The sequence below is a fragment of the Macrotis lagotis genome, chromosome 8, assembly GCF_037893015.1.
Source record: "Macrotis lagotis isolate mMagLag1 chromosome 8, bilby.v1.9.chrom.fasta, whole genome shotgun sequence".
NCBI classification, from domain to species: Eukaryota; Metazoa; Chordata; class Mammalia; order Peramelemorphia; family Peramelidae; genus Macrotis; species Macrotis lagotis.
In genome coordinates this window covers 10,103,266-10,120,143 of record NC_133665.1, presented here as the reverse complement: position 1 = coordinate 10,120,143, position 16,878 = coordinate 10,103,266, and the positions used below count along the sequence as shown (strand labels likewise).

Below are 16,878 nucleotides of genomic sequence, written 5' to 3'. Positions count from 1 at the left end.
AGAGACAGGAATGTTAAACAATAAAGAATTATAGAATGATTAGAACAGAATCCAATACTACCATTATGATTATAATCATCTGAGAGGCTAATGTTCAAGGCCCATTGGGATATCATTTTTTGCAAGGCTGGTAACTGATTAGTTTGCATTCCACACACACACACCTATTCCAGGAGATACTGCTTGTGTTGCTGGCATTGGTATGTCTTCCAGGTCCTTTCCATGTATTTTGGGATCAATGCTAGAGAAAAGTAACACAAAAGGAAATTAAAGGCAGTCAAGGGCCTGTAGAAAAAGTTCAACTAGTTGAGTCTGATCCACGTTGGTACTGGGGTCATATAGGGCCCTGACCAACTATTATACCAGAATAGGGAGGGCAAGCCTTCCCTCCACCCACCAGATGAGTATTACATCTTGTCATCTCAAAAACTGCTTATAAGATACACACTAGGCATAAATATTTTTTCTTCTATCTTGTTATAATTTCTTCTTTTATCCATGTGGTACTATGGGTACTCAGATTTTCCCAGTTCAGCAACTGAAAAGAGGTTGTAAGCAGAATAGAAAATTCAACCTATCACCACACAGGAGAGAATATCTGTACAGGCTTGGGGGAGGGAGGAAAGGCAGGCACTTTTTCATATATATATATATATATTTATATATGGCATTAACACCCCCATGTAAGATTTCCCCCCCACACATCTGGAAAGCACTCTCCTTTTATTTCCATATCTTTGAATTCCTAGATCTCCTCAAAACTCAGATCATATACCACATGAGGTCTTTTTTTAGACCCTCAGTGGCCAGTGCCACTCCTACCAATTTGCTTTCTACTATATTAACTTTGCATATATTTGGTATTTATCTTATATAAGCTTATATGTTAGAATATAAGAATATAATACCACTTGAGGGAAAAGACTTTTTTTCCTTATTCTACAACATACTAATATAAATCAATCAATCAATATTAAGTGTTTACCATGTGATATACTGAGGAAGAAAGAGGCAAAAGAGTTTCTGCCCTCAAGGAGCTTACAAACTAATAGAGAAGAGAACATACTAACAAGTTATATATTGGATAAATAGGAAATATTTAACCCAGGAAAGACACTAGAATAGAGGAGTTGGTTTCTGAGTAAATACTTGTCAACTGAATGAATGAGAACTAAGGAGATGTACTCATATATAATGAGGGTTCTTTATATCCCTTGGAAGATATAATTAAGCTCCAAAAGACTCATCATCTTGCAACCCCATCCAGTTGATCAGGTTATTTGATCCCTTCTATGCCAAGTCTTCTGGTTGAATTAGATGATCTCTAAAATTCTTTACCTAGTTTTAAATTGATGATCTTATGATTGGATGTCCTCTAAAATCCTTTTCAGCTCTTGATTTCATAATCTATTTTGAGTAGAGGACAGTGAACTCTTAATTTTAAATATTATTTCACTTTTTAGAAATTATAAGCAGTTCATCAATCTAAATGGAAAAATTCCTTTTTTTTTAAATAGAAATTTAAATGGTATCACACTGTAGGAGATATAAAATGCAGCATGTCCCAAACAAAAGCCTTGATGAAATTTTAAGCTATGAGAGATATTAAGAATTAAACCTGTCCTGAGCTCTGTGACAACTTATATAAATAAAAGGAATTAAATGTAGTTTCTAGGCAATTGGTTGGAGCAGTGGATAAAATACAAGGACCTGGTATCAGGAAGGTCTGAATTCAGAATCTGCCTTACACACTTTACTTAGCTGTGTGACCCTAGCCAAGTCATTTAATTTTTATCTACCTTAATTTCCTCCAGTGCAAAATGGAGATAACAATAGTATCTAGGCTCCCAAAGTTGTGTGGGTACACAACATAATATATGTAAAAGACTTTGAAAATCTTAAAGAACTATTACATAAGTGCTTACTATCAGCTTATTTTATAAACTGATGGGGAAGGGATTTAAAATATAACAAATATAACTTAAACTTACAGGAACAGATAGGTAAAATATAGAGAATTCAGTGTAATAACCATTCATATTATTCTACATATTATTCTTGAACAAAGAAGTCAAGTATGCTTTAATCTTTTTTTTTTTTTTTTTTTTTTTTAGTTTTTTGCAAGGCAATGGGATTAAGTGGCTTGCCCAAGGCCATACAGCTAGGTAATTATTAAGTGTCTGAGGCCAGATTTGAATTCAGGTACTCCTGACTCCAGGGCTGGCGCTCTATCCATTTCACCACCTAGCTGCCCCCATGCTTTAATCTTTTTAACAAAGATCAATCTCCTGACTAGCAGACAGTAATAGGTAATGGTTTCAAATAGTTTTGCCTTTATAAAACAATCAGGAAAGAAAAATCTGAAGGAGATTTCTTGGAAACATATTCAGGTTATTACTCTAAATTACTTTGTGTTTGATTTTTGTACTTTTTAATTTAGTTGGGTTTTTTTGTTTTTGTTTTTTTGCAAGGCAATGGGGTTAAGTAGCTTGCCCAAGGCCACACAGCTAGGTAATTATCAAGTATCTGAGGTCAGATTTGAACTCAGGTACCCCTGACTCCAGGGCTGGCGCTCTATCCACTGCGCCACCTAGCCACCCTAGCCACCCCATACTTTTTAATTTTTAATTTCAAGTTAATCTAGTTATCCTCCCAAAGTGAGGTATACTTTTGTATAGAACATAAAAATGCTAATAACCTATAAATATAACCAGGTATTATGACAAATTGTTGTAATTCACCTTGTTGTATAAAATGAATTTTAGCTAAGATAAACTTCCATTTACATTGTATATATCTTGTATATACAATTTCTTTGCATGTTGTCTCCCTCCATTAGAAGAGGAAATGCTTGTTGGTGGAGTTGTGAATTAATTCCATCATTCTGGAGAGCAATTTGGAAATATTTCCAAAGGGTATAAAACTACAGATAAACTTGGATTGAATAATAACATCATTAGGTCTATATCCCAAAGAGATCACTAAAAAAGAGAAAGGATCCACATGGACAAAAATATTTATTGCAGAGCTTTTTGTGGTGGCAAAGCACTGGAAATTGAGGGAATTACATCAATTGGCAAATAGCTGAACAAGTTGCAGTATATGAATGTATTGGAATACTTTTGTTCGATAGGAAAGGATGAACAGGTGGACTGCAGGAACACCTGGAAAGACTTACATGAGCTGATGCAGAGTCAAGTGAGGAGCACCAGGAGAACATTGTACACTCTAACAGCAACACTGTGTGATGATCAAGTATGACAGGCTTAGCTTTTCTCAGCAATACAACGATCCAAGACAATTCCAAAAGACTCATTATAAAATATGCTATCCACATCCAGAGAAAAGAACTACGGAGTCTGAATGCAAATCGAAGTATCCTATTTTCAAATTTGTTTTTTCTCTCGTGGTTTTTTCCCCTTTTGTTCTAGTTTTTCTTTCACAAATGACTAATGTGGAAATATGTTTAACACTAGTGATGTTTGTCCTTTATTCTCAAAGAAGACCATTATATCAGGTAGGTGATGCTATGACAAGCAGGTAACTAGACTTACTTTCTCCTCCAGAGTTATCTGGGTCCAGTGACCAGATATGAATCAGTATAACTGGATATGGCCCTAGATGCTTAGGCAATCAGACTTCAGTGACTTACCCAAGATCATATAGGTAAGTAAGTGTCAAGTATCTGAGGTCGGATTTGAACTCAGGTCCCGCAGACTCCAGGACTGGTACTCTATCCACTATACCACCTAACTGCCCCTAGGGCAAAAGGGGAAGGAAAGTAACATGATTATACATATATAAACCATATCAGACTACTTGGCTCTCTTGGGGAGAAAAGGGAAGAAAAAAAATTAGAATTCAAAATCTTACAAAAATGAATGTTGAAAACTATTCTTATATATAATTGGAAAAAAATAAAATGCTCCAAAAAAATTTTTAAAAAATTTAAAAAAAAGATAGGAAAATGCTTATTTCCAGCCCCCATCCCCAATGGAATGTGAGTGCCCTGAGGGCAAGGACTGTGCTTTTGTCTTTCTTTGTATCCCCAGAGTTTTGAGCCATGTCTGGCTAATAGGAAATTCTTAATAAATAAATGCCTGCTGACTGACTTGTTTAGAATGTTCCATATAAATCTCCTGTGCTTTTCAATCACCCCTGGCCCTGAAATCCATTAAAAGAAAAGGAACTAGTTCAGTTGCCTCCTTGACTCTTCATTACATTATTATTTTGAACTAAAAAAGGTTTTCAATACACATACTCTATCCTCTGAAGAATTAATAACACAGTTTCTGTCAAGTCATGGCATTGGCACCAGGACTGTGAAATGAAATGTGTCTTACAAACTAGTAATGATAGGGGGCCACTCCCACTGACTTTATGGGATGTTCTCAAGGAACATTGCCACTTCCCTCCTTGTGCTTTTATTGAGGCTACCCTGGTTTACATTCCATCCTCCTCTTCTCAGTTTCATTAGTTGGACAGACTAGAAAATTTTAATTTGTTGTGGTAGTAATGCTTTACATTTAACCCCAATTCCTTTCATTTGGAGCACTCAAAAAAACTTTTAACTACCATCAACTATATTAAACCTGAACATAGCCTTCTGAGCAGACAAACATCACATAACTATTCACATCTGCAGAGCTGCTCTTCCACACCCCCTCTATTGAAAAGCTTTTTTATTTAATATGGACATAATTCTAGTGCAATGAAAATGGGGCAAGCTACATTCTTTAGAAATACACTGACATTTCACTGGCATACTCTCCAAGTTTCTTTTTCTCCAAAAATAATAATAGCTCATTTATTTTTATGTAGCATATCACATTAAGTTTTGCAAATGATTTGACATGTTATTCCATTTGCTCTTCACTACGACACTGAGAGGTAGGTGCAATTATTATCCCTATTTTAGGAAGGAGGGAACTGAGGATTAGAGGTACTGAATGACTTGCCCAAGGTCACACTGCTAAATTACTTTGTTAGGCAGAATTCAAACCTGGGTCTTCTAGACTCTAAGTTCTGACTCTAGTTACTTTATTTTGTCTAAAATCTATCCAGCAGTAATCCAATGTAAAGTATTGTGACAGAGTTAAAGAAATTAGAAACTCTGTACAGAGGGAATTTCAGATAGGCTCAGAAGCCCCCCCCCCTTCCCCCATTTCATAACTATACTCTCAAACAGGAATTGAGACTCCCATTCCCTTTTGAGGATTTTTGCAAGGCAAAATGGGATTAAGTGGCTTGCCCCAGGCCACCCAGCTAGGTAATTATTAAGTGTCTGAGACCAGATTTGAACCCAGGTACTCCTGACTCCAGGGCAGGTGCTTTATCTACTGTGCCACCTAGTCACCCCTCCCATTCCCATTTTCAAATCAGGCAATAGATGTTTTTAAAAATATATATAATATATATATATATAAAACATATAACATATACAATAACATATCTAATTTGTTTCCAGTTTTGAATCCTGTATTTAATGATTTCCTAAACTTTCCCTTTCATTCCTACAATGGTCTCTTTAATCTTCCTGTCTGAATCTACAGGAATCAAGGGGAGTTGTAACAAGAACTCATGAACAAGTACTTGATTTGATCCACTGTGTATAAAAGCAATTCATTCAACCCTTTAAATTCTCCACCTGTTAGCTGTGCAAAATCAAAAAATGTCTTGGCTTTTAAGGAATTTGCTAGGTTGTTTTGTATTTGCAAACTTTTCATTAAACTTAAGAAACGCTTGAACACCATCAAAAGCTGAAACCTCTATCCAGATTTTAGACCAGGGTAGAGTGATGAAGAAGAGAAATTCTTTATTAGATTGTCAACTGTTAAGGGTAAGGGGATATGGACATAGGGTACTTTGAAAAAAAATCTAGCCGGCCCACTGTATTCACCTGATAACTGCTTCTTAAAGGACTGAATATTAGAATTAACCTCAGCATTCCTTTCTTTTCCCAGTTTGACACAGGTTCAGAAGAGTCCTTTCCAAATAGAATATCCTAGAAGTAGGAGATCCACAAATACATTTAAATAACACGATTTACAAGTGTTTACATAAAGAGGGCAAAGTTTCCTCTCAGGCATTTACCAATTTAACAATGTATTATTGTTCTCTTTGGGTTATTATTTTAAATTTTTCTTCACTGTGCATTTTCTCAGTTATACTACCAAAGAGTGTCAAGAACCTAGAAGACATTGGAACTGCCCTAGAGAGTTCATAATCCAGTAACGTAACTTTTCCTAAAAAAGATGATTTTTTTTTTCAGAGAAACTGTCTGGAGGAGATGAATACAATTCCCAGGCGGAAAAACTAGAACCAGAGGTTTTCCTTGCGGAGCTCGGGGAGCCAAGGTGGATCTGTGAATTTGGGGTGGACCCGTCTGTCACTGTCATGCAAATTTGAGCTGATTAGGGGAAAATTAAGTAGAGGCGAGTTCCCTGGGGCCGCAGGGGCCCGGGACTGGCTGGGAGGAGGTGTAAGTTGAGAGCGCCTGAACCAGCTAGTTTTCTTTTCCGGGAGCTGGTCTGTAGGATCCCAGCTTTAACCTTGGAACATCCAGAGCCCAACCCCTTCGCGCTGCAAACCAGGGGGAGATCCGGGGCCATCCAGGGAGCCAAGGTCGGCTGCGACCTTGGCCGGCGGGGACAGGATTCAAACTCAGGTCCCAGGCTCCCACCAGACCTGGGGCTTTTCCGCCCCCCGTTCCCCATCGCAGCTCTCGGGGTGCCGAGCCCAAAGAAGGGATCCCTGGGGGGGGGTCACCGGGCAGAGCGTGTGCGGAGCGCGGGGGGGTGCGGCACGTGGGCTGCCGGTGGGGACGATGAAGGCGGAGGCGAGCCGGGCTCGGGGCGGCGGGGAGCGCCCCGGAGGGAGCCTGGGAGGAGGCGGGAAGCTGAGCATCCCCAGGGCGGCCTCCGCCTCGGCCGCCCCCGGCCCGCGCTGCTGTTCCCGGGGCGACGGCGGCGGCGCTGCTGCTCCCCGTCTCCCCGGTTGGCTGCCTCCCTGCTCCTGGCTCCCTCCCTCCCTCGCTCCCTCCCTCCCTCGCTCGCTCGCCGCCTCCCTCCCACCTCTCTCTCGGCCCTCTCTCCGCTCGCTCGCTCGCTCGCTCGCTCTCGGGCCCCCCATGCGGATGTGACATTTCACGCCGCCGCCATTTTGAGAGGGAGCCGAGCCGCCGGAGGTGCGTGTGCTGCTCCGTCCGGACCGGAGGCGGAGGCCGCAGGGCGGAGAGCGCGGCGCCGCCGGAGCCGCCGCCGCCGCCCCGAGCCCGGGGCCCGAGCCCGGCCCGAGGCCGCCCCCCTGCCAGGCCCAGGCCCAGGCCGCGGCCGCGCCGCCGGCCCAGCCCGCCCCGAGCCCGGAGCCGGCCGCACGAAGGGGGCCGCTGGGCCCGCGCCCCCCCCCCGCCCGCCCGGCTTACATAAGCCCGGGGCCGGCCGCAGAGCGGGGGCGGGCCCCGGCGGGAGGGACGGAGGCCGGCGCGGGAGGGAAGCCCGCCTCGGCCCGGCCCGCCGCGCTCTCCCCCGCCCGGGCCGGCGCTCCTCCGCTTCGGCGCCGAGATTGGGCGAATAGCGAGCAAATACGTGCGCGTCTCCCTGCCCCCGCCGCCGCCGCCGCCGCCGCCGCCAACCCCGGCCTCTGCCCTCCCCGCAGCCGCCGCCTCCCCGCGCCCGCCGCCAGCCCGGCTCGGAGCCGCCGAGGACGACCAAGAGGAGGAGGCCGCCCCGACGCCGCCGCCGCCGCCCCGGCTCCGCGCCGCCCCGCGCCCCCTGGGCCCGCAGCCCCGGCTCCCGGCAGCGGGCGAGGCCCAGGCCGCGGCCGACATGAACCACCAGCAGCAGCAGCAGAAAGCGGGGGAGCAGCAGCTGAGCGAGCCGGAAGACATGGAGATGGAAGGTGAGCCGCGGCCGGGCCGGGGCGCCCCGCGGGGGCCCGGGGGCGCCCCGGGAGGGGGGAGCGGGGGGCCCCGCCGCCGCCGCCCGGCGTTTGGGGGAGGCCCGCCGGCCCGCCCACTCTCCCGCCCGGGCCCGCGTGGGGGGCGGCGGGGGACGCCGCCGCCTCCGGGGCCCTCTCATTGTACGGGGGAGCCCGGGGAGCCACGCGAGACGCTCGCCATCTTTAATCGGGGCACGGAACCGGACGGCGCCCGGCCGCCCGCACGCCCTCCCCCGCCGCCCGGCCCTGCCCTGCCCGCGCTTCTCGGCAGCCCCCCTCGGGCCGCCTGCCCCGGGCCCGAAGCGGGGGCCCGGCCCGACGGCGGCTGCACAGTCATGCGGCGGAGGGGGAGGGGAGCCGGGCAGGGCCGGGCCGGGCCGCGGGGAGCCGAGGGGACCCTGCCCGGCCCGGGGGCCCCGCCGTGTGCGGGCACGGCGGGGCGGCCCCGCGGCTTCCCGGCGCAGCCTGGCGGGGGGCTGTTGGCCGTTGTGGAGGCATTGTTGCTGCCCGGGACCCCCGGCCGGTCCGGGGGAGCTGTCGAGGGGCCCTTTAGCGGGCCGCCTGGCCCCACGCAGAGCACCGCCAGGAGGCCCCTGGGACTGGGCGCAGAGGATGAGGGGCCGCCCCGGGCGGAACTGCCGCGGTCTTGCCCAGCAACATTTGCTAAATGTTGATTTCAGCAGCATTATCTAATTAGGGCTAGGAAAGTGCTCCGTGTCTCTGTGTCTCTGTACGTAGATAGAAAAATGTGACATTTCTCACTGTGTGTGTGTGAGATTCTGGATTGAAAGAATCAGAAAACTGACTCTTTTGAATTATATTTGAGCCATAACATTGAAGATAAGCAGGGAAATACATTCATATACATGTGTATGGAAAGGACGGTTCACCCCAAAAGTCCATACACATTGAATTTCCAGACCTTTAAATCGGAATTAAGCCTTTTTTTTTTAAACATACCTACTTTGGTTTTTAAAGCTTTAAAACTTTGTTAATATATGAGGCACGATGGTGATACAGTGGATAGAGCACCAGCCTTGGAGTCCAGAGGACCTGAGTTCAAATGCTGGCCTCAGATACTTACCTTAGTTGTGGGAACTTGGGCAAGTCACTGAACTCCACTGCCTTAAATAAAACTCTGTGAAGCACAAATTGAATTCACTAAGTATTTAAAACCATTAGTCTGGTCACATATGTTAGCTGGCCATTCTTCAGAAACTGTCTTTCAAACATTGTGCCAAATTAGTTTAAAAAATGACTTGTTCTTTTCTGTATTTCAGAAACATACTATTTTTTGTTGTGAAGTTTGGTTTTGGTCAGTATAAACTTAGTGTGTTTTAAATTTACTTTTTACTTATGCAAGTTTGTCAAGTACATAGAAACTTGGTTTTGATTAACTTATTAAAATGAAATGCTTGAAAAAATGCTTCCCCCAAACATACTGTAAAAGGTCATAACTAAGCAAAATCAGAACAAAATCTATAGTCAACAGCTCCACCATAATTATTTTTAAGTATTCCAAATTCTGTTTCTGATATTTTAAAGGTGCCTGGTAACTAGTTGATAATTGGATGTTAGAGAAAACCTTTTTCAGATTTTAAAGATGATAGTTATTTAATAGTTATTTGGCATAGGCTGTATTGATGACCCTAATGAAGTAAGGGTTGGGGCAAGAAGACCTGGTGTCCAAATTTATTGTGCCAAAACAGTATCTTAGGGAGGATATCATGTTGAATCAACCATACCCAATATAGACTACTGAGCATTTCCTTGAGGACTTTCTTTTAACACCAAGTAAATGACTTCATGCCATTTTGTGTCAAGCAGCTTGTTGTAAAAAGTGAGTAAACTTTTCAGTTTACTTTTCAAGTGCTACTTTTTAACTATTCCTGTAAGAAAACCAGAAACTGTCACATAAACCATGAATAGCTGAAGAATTCAAAGACACAGTCATTAATGTTGGTGTCTTATTAGTAAATATATATTTGGAATTAAATTCTAGTAAACTTGAAATGCTTTAGTTTCTTAGAGTCATAGACTTCTTAAGAAAGAGTAGCAAAGACTTATTTCTTCCGAGTTCTTTTCACTACTGTTTACTTATTCTAAATAAGTAAGAAGCAGGTTCTCCTGGGATAGAATTAAAAAAACAACTAATCAGACTCTTTCCCACCCCCACCCCTTCTTCTCTCCCTTTTGCCTCCTAGGAGGTTGTTTTGGGGAAGTAAGCCTCCCTGGGTTAGGCTTCTATAAATTGGAGCATCTACTCACAGGATTTTGTTGTTTGTTTTTGAGAATTTGCTTTGTAAACTGTAAAATGCTATGTAAATACAAGCTTCTATTAATTGGACTTTTTTAAAGCAATCTTTCCTCCAAAAGGAATGTTTGAGTTCACAAATGACAAAATTAACCAAAATATTGAAGATAAATTTTTTTTTATATACAGAGGGAACAATATGCTTTAAAAATAATTCCGAAGTTCCAGTTCCAGGAAATATAGAACTTTTTGCAGAAGTTTTTGAGGAATTTGTTTTGAATTTCTTGAAAACTGAAAACTTTTGAGACCTGCAATTATTATAAAACATAAAACCCCTAATTTTTTTTTTGTTTGCTTAGACAGTATACTTGGTACATCAATGCTTTATCTTTATATATGTTGGGTTGTAGGTACTAAGGAAACAGTTCTGTCATGAATAAGCTGTTAAGAGAATCACAACTTTATTATTATAGACTTAAATTTGAATGAAGGGTTTTTCTTTGAAAGTTTTTCCAAGTTCACTGTGTGTTTTAGGAGGGGAAAAGGTCATATAGGATAATAGATTTAGAGATGGAAGAGACTTTATAGATTATCTCATTAAAATCTTTAAATTTACAGATAAAACTGAGGTCTTGAGAGTTATTTACTTGTCTAAGTTCTAGGTAACAAAGCTGTGATTGGGACCTGGTGTCTTATGTACTGTGGGATACTTGCTTATAGACTTCCGTAAAGAGTGATTAAGATGTAGAGTCTACACTAGTGGTATATTACTAAGACTCAGGTTTGGCCTCTTTGTTAGGAGTCTTGCTTCTAGGGAGAGAACAGGCAAAGGAAATAAATAGGTTGTTTGGGTTTTCCTATCTGTAAGGAAGGTATAGCCATCCTTTTCATTGTATGTTTCATGAAATTGGATTTTGTTTTCATTTTATTAAACTTAAATACCAATGCTCCTAGTTTTCAACTTAAAAATATTCTTTGGATGGGTTTTTAAATTTTCTATCCACAATAAAAGTGATTACAATTTCTTTGAGAGGACAAAGAAGAATGACAGGGTGGAGCATGGTGGAAGTTTTATAGTACATTTGGAAATTAACTTAAACAAACTAGTTTACCCCTACTATTTTAATCCATGATCTAAAAGTACTGTGAAGACATCATTCAGTTGAGGGGAAAACATAAATATATAGCTTTGAAGGAGAAATATCACTTAAGAGTTGGCATGTAATTTAGAATTTGTCAGAGAACTTTCACTCTAGGGTATTTTTGGTAATCATTTGGTAAATTTCTCATAAATTAAACTAAAATAGTTCTTGTCTGAAACAGTTTTTAATTCCTCTTCTCTGCTCTGAATGCTGCACTCTCAATATTTTAAAATTTCCTAGTTTAAAAGTTCTCAGTTAATGGTAGGACAGCTGATTCTTCCTACTTCATCCTGGATACAAATATGATTCTTGTAAATTCATTGTCCTACAAAATGTTTGTTTTTACAAACTTATATAATTCCCTCCTGTTTGTTCATGTCAGTGTCATCTCTCTTGCAGTATAAATAGTGATATAATTGGAAGAAGAATATCCATTTAACTTTTGGGCCTTGTTGAACCTAGTATCATGCATCAATTAATGCTTACTACTTTTAAGTTGTAAATAGACTGTAAATTTCAAGGAATCCAAAAAAACATTTAACAACTTCTACACTGTTTCTTAATCTTTTAAATTTCCATAGTTGCAAAATTATATTTTATAGATGATTGGAAAAAAAGGTTTTTCCTCTTTCAACTATGTTCAATTTTGCTCTATAGAAATATATTAAACCTCAGAGTAACATGAATTGATAGGTTAGAAATCTACAATTAGGTCAGACTGATAAAGCATCTGCAATAGATTTCAGTTGCTGAAAATTACAATCATCAAATCCTTTCAATGCTGACACTGGGAACTGAGGAAGAAAATAAGAAAGTTTTGTTAGTATTTTTAAATTATTTTTTAACCGTGTCTATTTGGGCATCCAAGCAGAAAAGCTTAACCTAATATAAACCTAAACTTTATAGAAAAATCCATTTTACTTTGCTGTGGATTCAGTTATATTTTGGATTGTATTATAAATTATCTGTGTTTAACTCATTCACTTGTCAGTCAAGTATTAAGATCAGAGCTCTAAAATTGGTAGGGACTTTAGAATTGTTCAGTTTCCTCTTTTTTATAGAGGAGAAAACTGAGTCCCATACTGATGAAATAACTTAGAGGTAAAGTGACTTGGACCAAGATCACATGGGTACTAAGTGGTAGAGTAAGGTTTCATGAATCCAAGTTCAGTACTTTGTCCTGTATCATACTTAAGCAGCATAATATAGTGGGAAAAGTATTGAATTTGGAGGACTTTTAATCCTAAATGTGCTGCTTAACTTAATCTTGAGCAGATTAAGCCTCTCCATAAAGCAGTGTGAATTAAGTCTCTTAAGGTTCCTTCCAACTTTAAAATTTGATTCTGTGATAGTTCTTTGTATCTCTTTATGGCACTTATATACTACCTTCTGTTGAAACAACAAAAATCTTATTCAGTCTTTGTGTTCTTTTAACATCCAGAAAAATCTTTTTTTTAAACTTCAGTTATGCTCAGTAATGTTAAGTTTACAGTAGGTGTGTGAGCTTAGTCAAAGCTTTAACCTCCCTGGGACTTTGATTTTTTTTTTCCCTTGGATTAGATGAATTCTAGCTCTTCTTATTGAATTAGTACTAGACAATGTACTTTACTTTTATAATGTAATTGAAAATAAAATATTATGGTTAAGACATTTTAAATAAAGTCAGCTTTTTCAAAGCTCTGATCACTTCTAAATTTCCTGACTAATGAAATTGGTATATATTTTTTTTTTCCCAAGGCTTGCCCAAGGCCACACAGTTAGGTAATTATTAAGTGTCTGAGGTCGGATTTGAACTCAGGTACTCCTGACTCCAGGGCTGGTGCTCTATCCACTGTGCCACCTAGCTGCCCCACCATTGTGCCACACCTAGCTGCCCCACCACTGCACCACACCTAGCTGCCCCTAAATGGATATATATTTCTAAAAGCTGTGTGTCACCTCAGTTGTTTTTGTTATTGTTTCAGTATTATGGAATAGGTAATATGTAGCTTGTGTTTCTGAAGTGACATCTAGTACACAGCTTCTCCTAGGGTGACAAAATTTGTAACAAGGTAATTCTTGTCATTCTACAGTTGCAGTGGTAAACATAAAATGGAGTAGAGCTTGGATAGACATTAGCAAAAAACCCCTAATTCTTAATATACAGAATTATTTCATTATGTAATGATTTTTACAGTAAGACTACATTAGACTCACAGTCCCATAACTAAAAGTTCCAGGAATTAAATATGCAGTTACATTTCATGTTTTTGTTTTTGTTAACTTTTTAAAAAATTTTTGTAAGGCATCGTGGTCAGGTGATTTGCCCAAGGTCACACAGCTAGGTAATTAAGTGTCTGAAGTCAAATTTGAACTCATGTCCTACTGACTCCAAGATCAGTGCTCTATCCATTGCACCACCTAGCTGTCCTGACAGTTCGTTTTCTTTTTTTACAAATTTATAAGTAGAGATTAATCTTTCAAAGTAAAAAAGATCTTTAGTGAATAAAGTTTGTCTTCTGATAACAGAAGACAAGACTGGCCAGTCTTTGATTGATTGATTGATTGATAAATTTGGCTTTTGAAAAGGGAAGGGTGCCTGTGCTCAGTTGGGCTAGTGAATTTGAATTTAGAATAGTAGGCAAAATTCCTAAACCCCAGTTTAATTTCTTTAATACTCTTTAATACCTTCATCTATTTATATACATGCTTTGTTTTTTTTATTTTAACATTTATTTTAAACGTTTTCAGTCCCAAATTCTCTCTCCTTCTCTATAGCCCTTAACCCCACCCACCTCCATTGAAAAGGCAAGCAAAATTATATATATATATTTATGAAGTCTAAAAACATTTTTGTCTTAGTAATGTAGATTTCTTTGAAAATGCCCATGGTTTACATTTTTTGAGTTTCCTTAATTTTAGACCATTACTTTTATTAATAGAATAACAAGGAAACGTAGAGGGGAATAAAAGATGAGTATTTGGAGAAATTGGTAGGTAAGGCTAGTAAGGCTAGTGCCTTAAGTGTTCTTAGTTAAATTTGTGAATAGATTTCTGACTGTCCATGAATTTGGAGTAGGAAAACTTACATCATTTTTCACTAATCTCTGAAATTTAGCTTTTCCTTCATTATGGCAACAGTTTTATTAGGTTTCACTTGACTGCTAAAGAGGTCTATGTCAAAAGAAAAGATTTAAGAATCCGTTTTTTAGAAATAGATGGTTTTTAATTATGATACTGAGATATACCCTCTGCAAGGACAAATTTGAAATAAACCAAAGGGTTAGATAAACAACACTGAAGAGAAAAGTTTATGAATGAATGAATGACTACATCACCAGAACCTTCATGAATGAGTCTGTAGCATCTTTTGTCTTTATTTTTAAATTTTCAGATAGCATTGCAAAGGAACTTTATCTTAATGTGTGTTCCATTGCTACTTTTTCCTATTTTTTTTTTTATTTTTTTACTTCCAAATCTTCATTTGACTTTTGGAACTTAAAAATATTGTAGAAAAATAATTTGGAATGTTATGTCCCATAAATTCACTAAAATGCCTTAATCATCAGGATCCCTTTGACATAGTGATACAGTAATGATATTGACCTTCATTTGGAAGGATAGAACAAATTGTGGTATATGAATATAGTGACTTATTAGTTTACTGTGAGAATGATACTAGTGGATAGAGTGCTGGATCTGGAGTCAGCCACTCAGTTCCTAACTTTGTGATCCTGGGCGAATAAATCACTTAACCCTGTTTGCCTTAGTTCCTTATCTGTAAAATGAACTGAAAAAGGAAACGACAAAACATTCTGGTATCTTTGTCCAAAAAAAAAAACCCCAGTGGGAATTATGAAGAGTCTGACAGAACTGAAAAACTTTTAGGTCCTGATTGAAGTACAACAATTAACTTCAGGGGCGGCTAGGTGGCACAGTGAATAGAGCACCTGGCTTGGAGTCAGGAGTACCTGGGTTCAAATCCGACCTCAGACACTTAATAATTACCTAACTGTGTGGCCTTGGGCAAGCCACTTAACCCCACTGCCTTGAAAAATTAAAAAAAAAAGAAAAGAAAACAACTTCAAAAGACTTAAACTTCAGCACTATGTATCCCATCACATGTTACCCATTTCTTGACAAAAAAATATATGGAGACATTAAAAAAAAAAACAAGTAGGCCCATTATATAGATTGATTCTCCTTGACTTAGATGTATTTGTTTTGTTTTTTAAAGGGGAAGGCAGAGGAGGTAATGATAAGGTTCTTTCCATCCCCACAAATAGCACCCTGCAGGCCAGTCTGTTGTCCCCTCTCTGTTCAGGGTCAATGAAGCATTAAAATTCACAAAATTATTACATATTAAAAGGAAAAGAATGTAATAGAAATGTGCAGTTTTATATATATATATATAACCAATTTCTTAGTGTTTTAATTTCAGAATGATTTTTTAAAAGTGTTCAGGAGGTAGTTAGGTATAAGAGCATCAACCATGGAGTCAGAAGGACCTGACCTTAGACACTTAATAGCTGTGTGACCCTGGGCAAGTTATTTAATCTCCACTGCCTTCCCTTCCCCTTCCTCCAAAAGCATACGGTTTATTAACATGCCTTATACATATAAAATAGTTCACAACCAAAGCATATTGGGGACCATTATACACTATAGTATGTAATAGTTATTGCCATAGGATAAAAGGAAATCAAATGTTCACTTTAAAAAATATGCTGGCTGATTGATTTAAATTAATTTCCTTCCCCATTAAATAACAACTACTCAGTAACAACTTAAGATCACCTGTAGTAAGACATTTCCCTTGGTATATATAAGTAAAAGTATCATTAAAATATTAATAAAATTTTGTTTTTATGTTTGTCAAGTATAAGGACCTTGGAAATGATGTGTACAAATTTATAATATTAAAATTTCTAACGGTATGGAATATCTCAAGGTCATTTTGGGTTGAGTTCTTACATAAGCATTAACTATATAATATCCGGATTTATCTCAAAGAACAATGATAGAATTGGGTATTCTAGAATTTTGAGACTCAATGGATTGTGCTTCCTTTTGATTTTCCTTTCTCTTATGTGGGTTCCCTAAAATATTTCTTTTGAAGCCCCACTAATTAAAAAACAATTGCTGCCTAAAAAATGTCATTTTTCCCTTAAAGGGAAGAAAGTAATCATATTTGTACATAATATTTTTACTTTCAGTCTTTACATGGAGGGAGAGATGTGTGTTTCATTATTTATTCTGGATAGCCCAGATTGTCAGCTGCAATTTTGAGTTCAGTTGCTATTGAATGTTGTAGCATTTTATTCCATGATTGTACTATTCTTTTGGTTCTGATTTACCTTCAGTCTGCATCATCTGTTTGTATTGTCGATTTGTTTCTTTACAACATAATAGTATTCCATTATTCATGGACCACATTTTGTTAACAGTATTTTTTTTTTTGTGGGTCTGTCTGGTACTAAAACCTTTCCTGAGTACTTTTCATATTTTTGGTTTCCTCCTAGCACAACTGATTTGCCTCCTTCCTGCCAACTTCCCAATACACTT

At 39.9% G+C, this 16,878-nt stretch overlaps 1 protein-coding gene across 5 annotated transcripts in view; it reads left to right on the top strand.

Moving 5' to 3' along the window:
- Positions 1–7,772: 7,772 nt before the first annotated feature.
- Positions 7,773–16,878, top strand: part of USP7 (ubiquitin specific peptidase 7) — a 97,536-nt gene continuing 88,430 nt past the window's right edge. For 3 of the 5 annotated variants that reach the window (XR_012470699.1, XR_012470698.1, XM_074196362.1), the window contains exon 1: positions 7,774–7,899. Coding sequence is in view for 3 of the 5 variants with exons in the window: in XM_074196362.1 (XP_074052463.1) it covers positions 7,827–7,899 (73 nt within the window). In the remaining 2 variants the exon portion in view is untranslated. Of the gene's footprint in view, positions 7,900–16,878 lie in introns of all 5 variants that reach the window. The other 2 variants (XM_074196363.1, XM_074196364.1) reach the window with 2 other exon arrangements.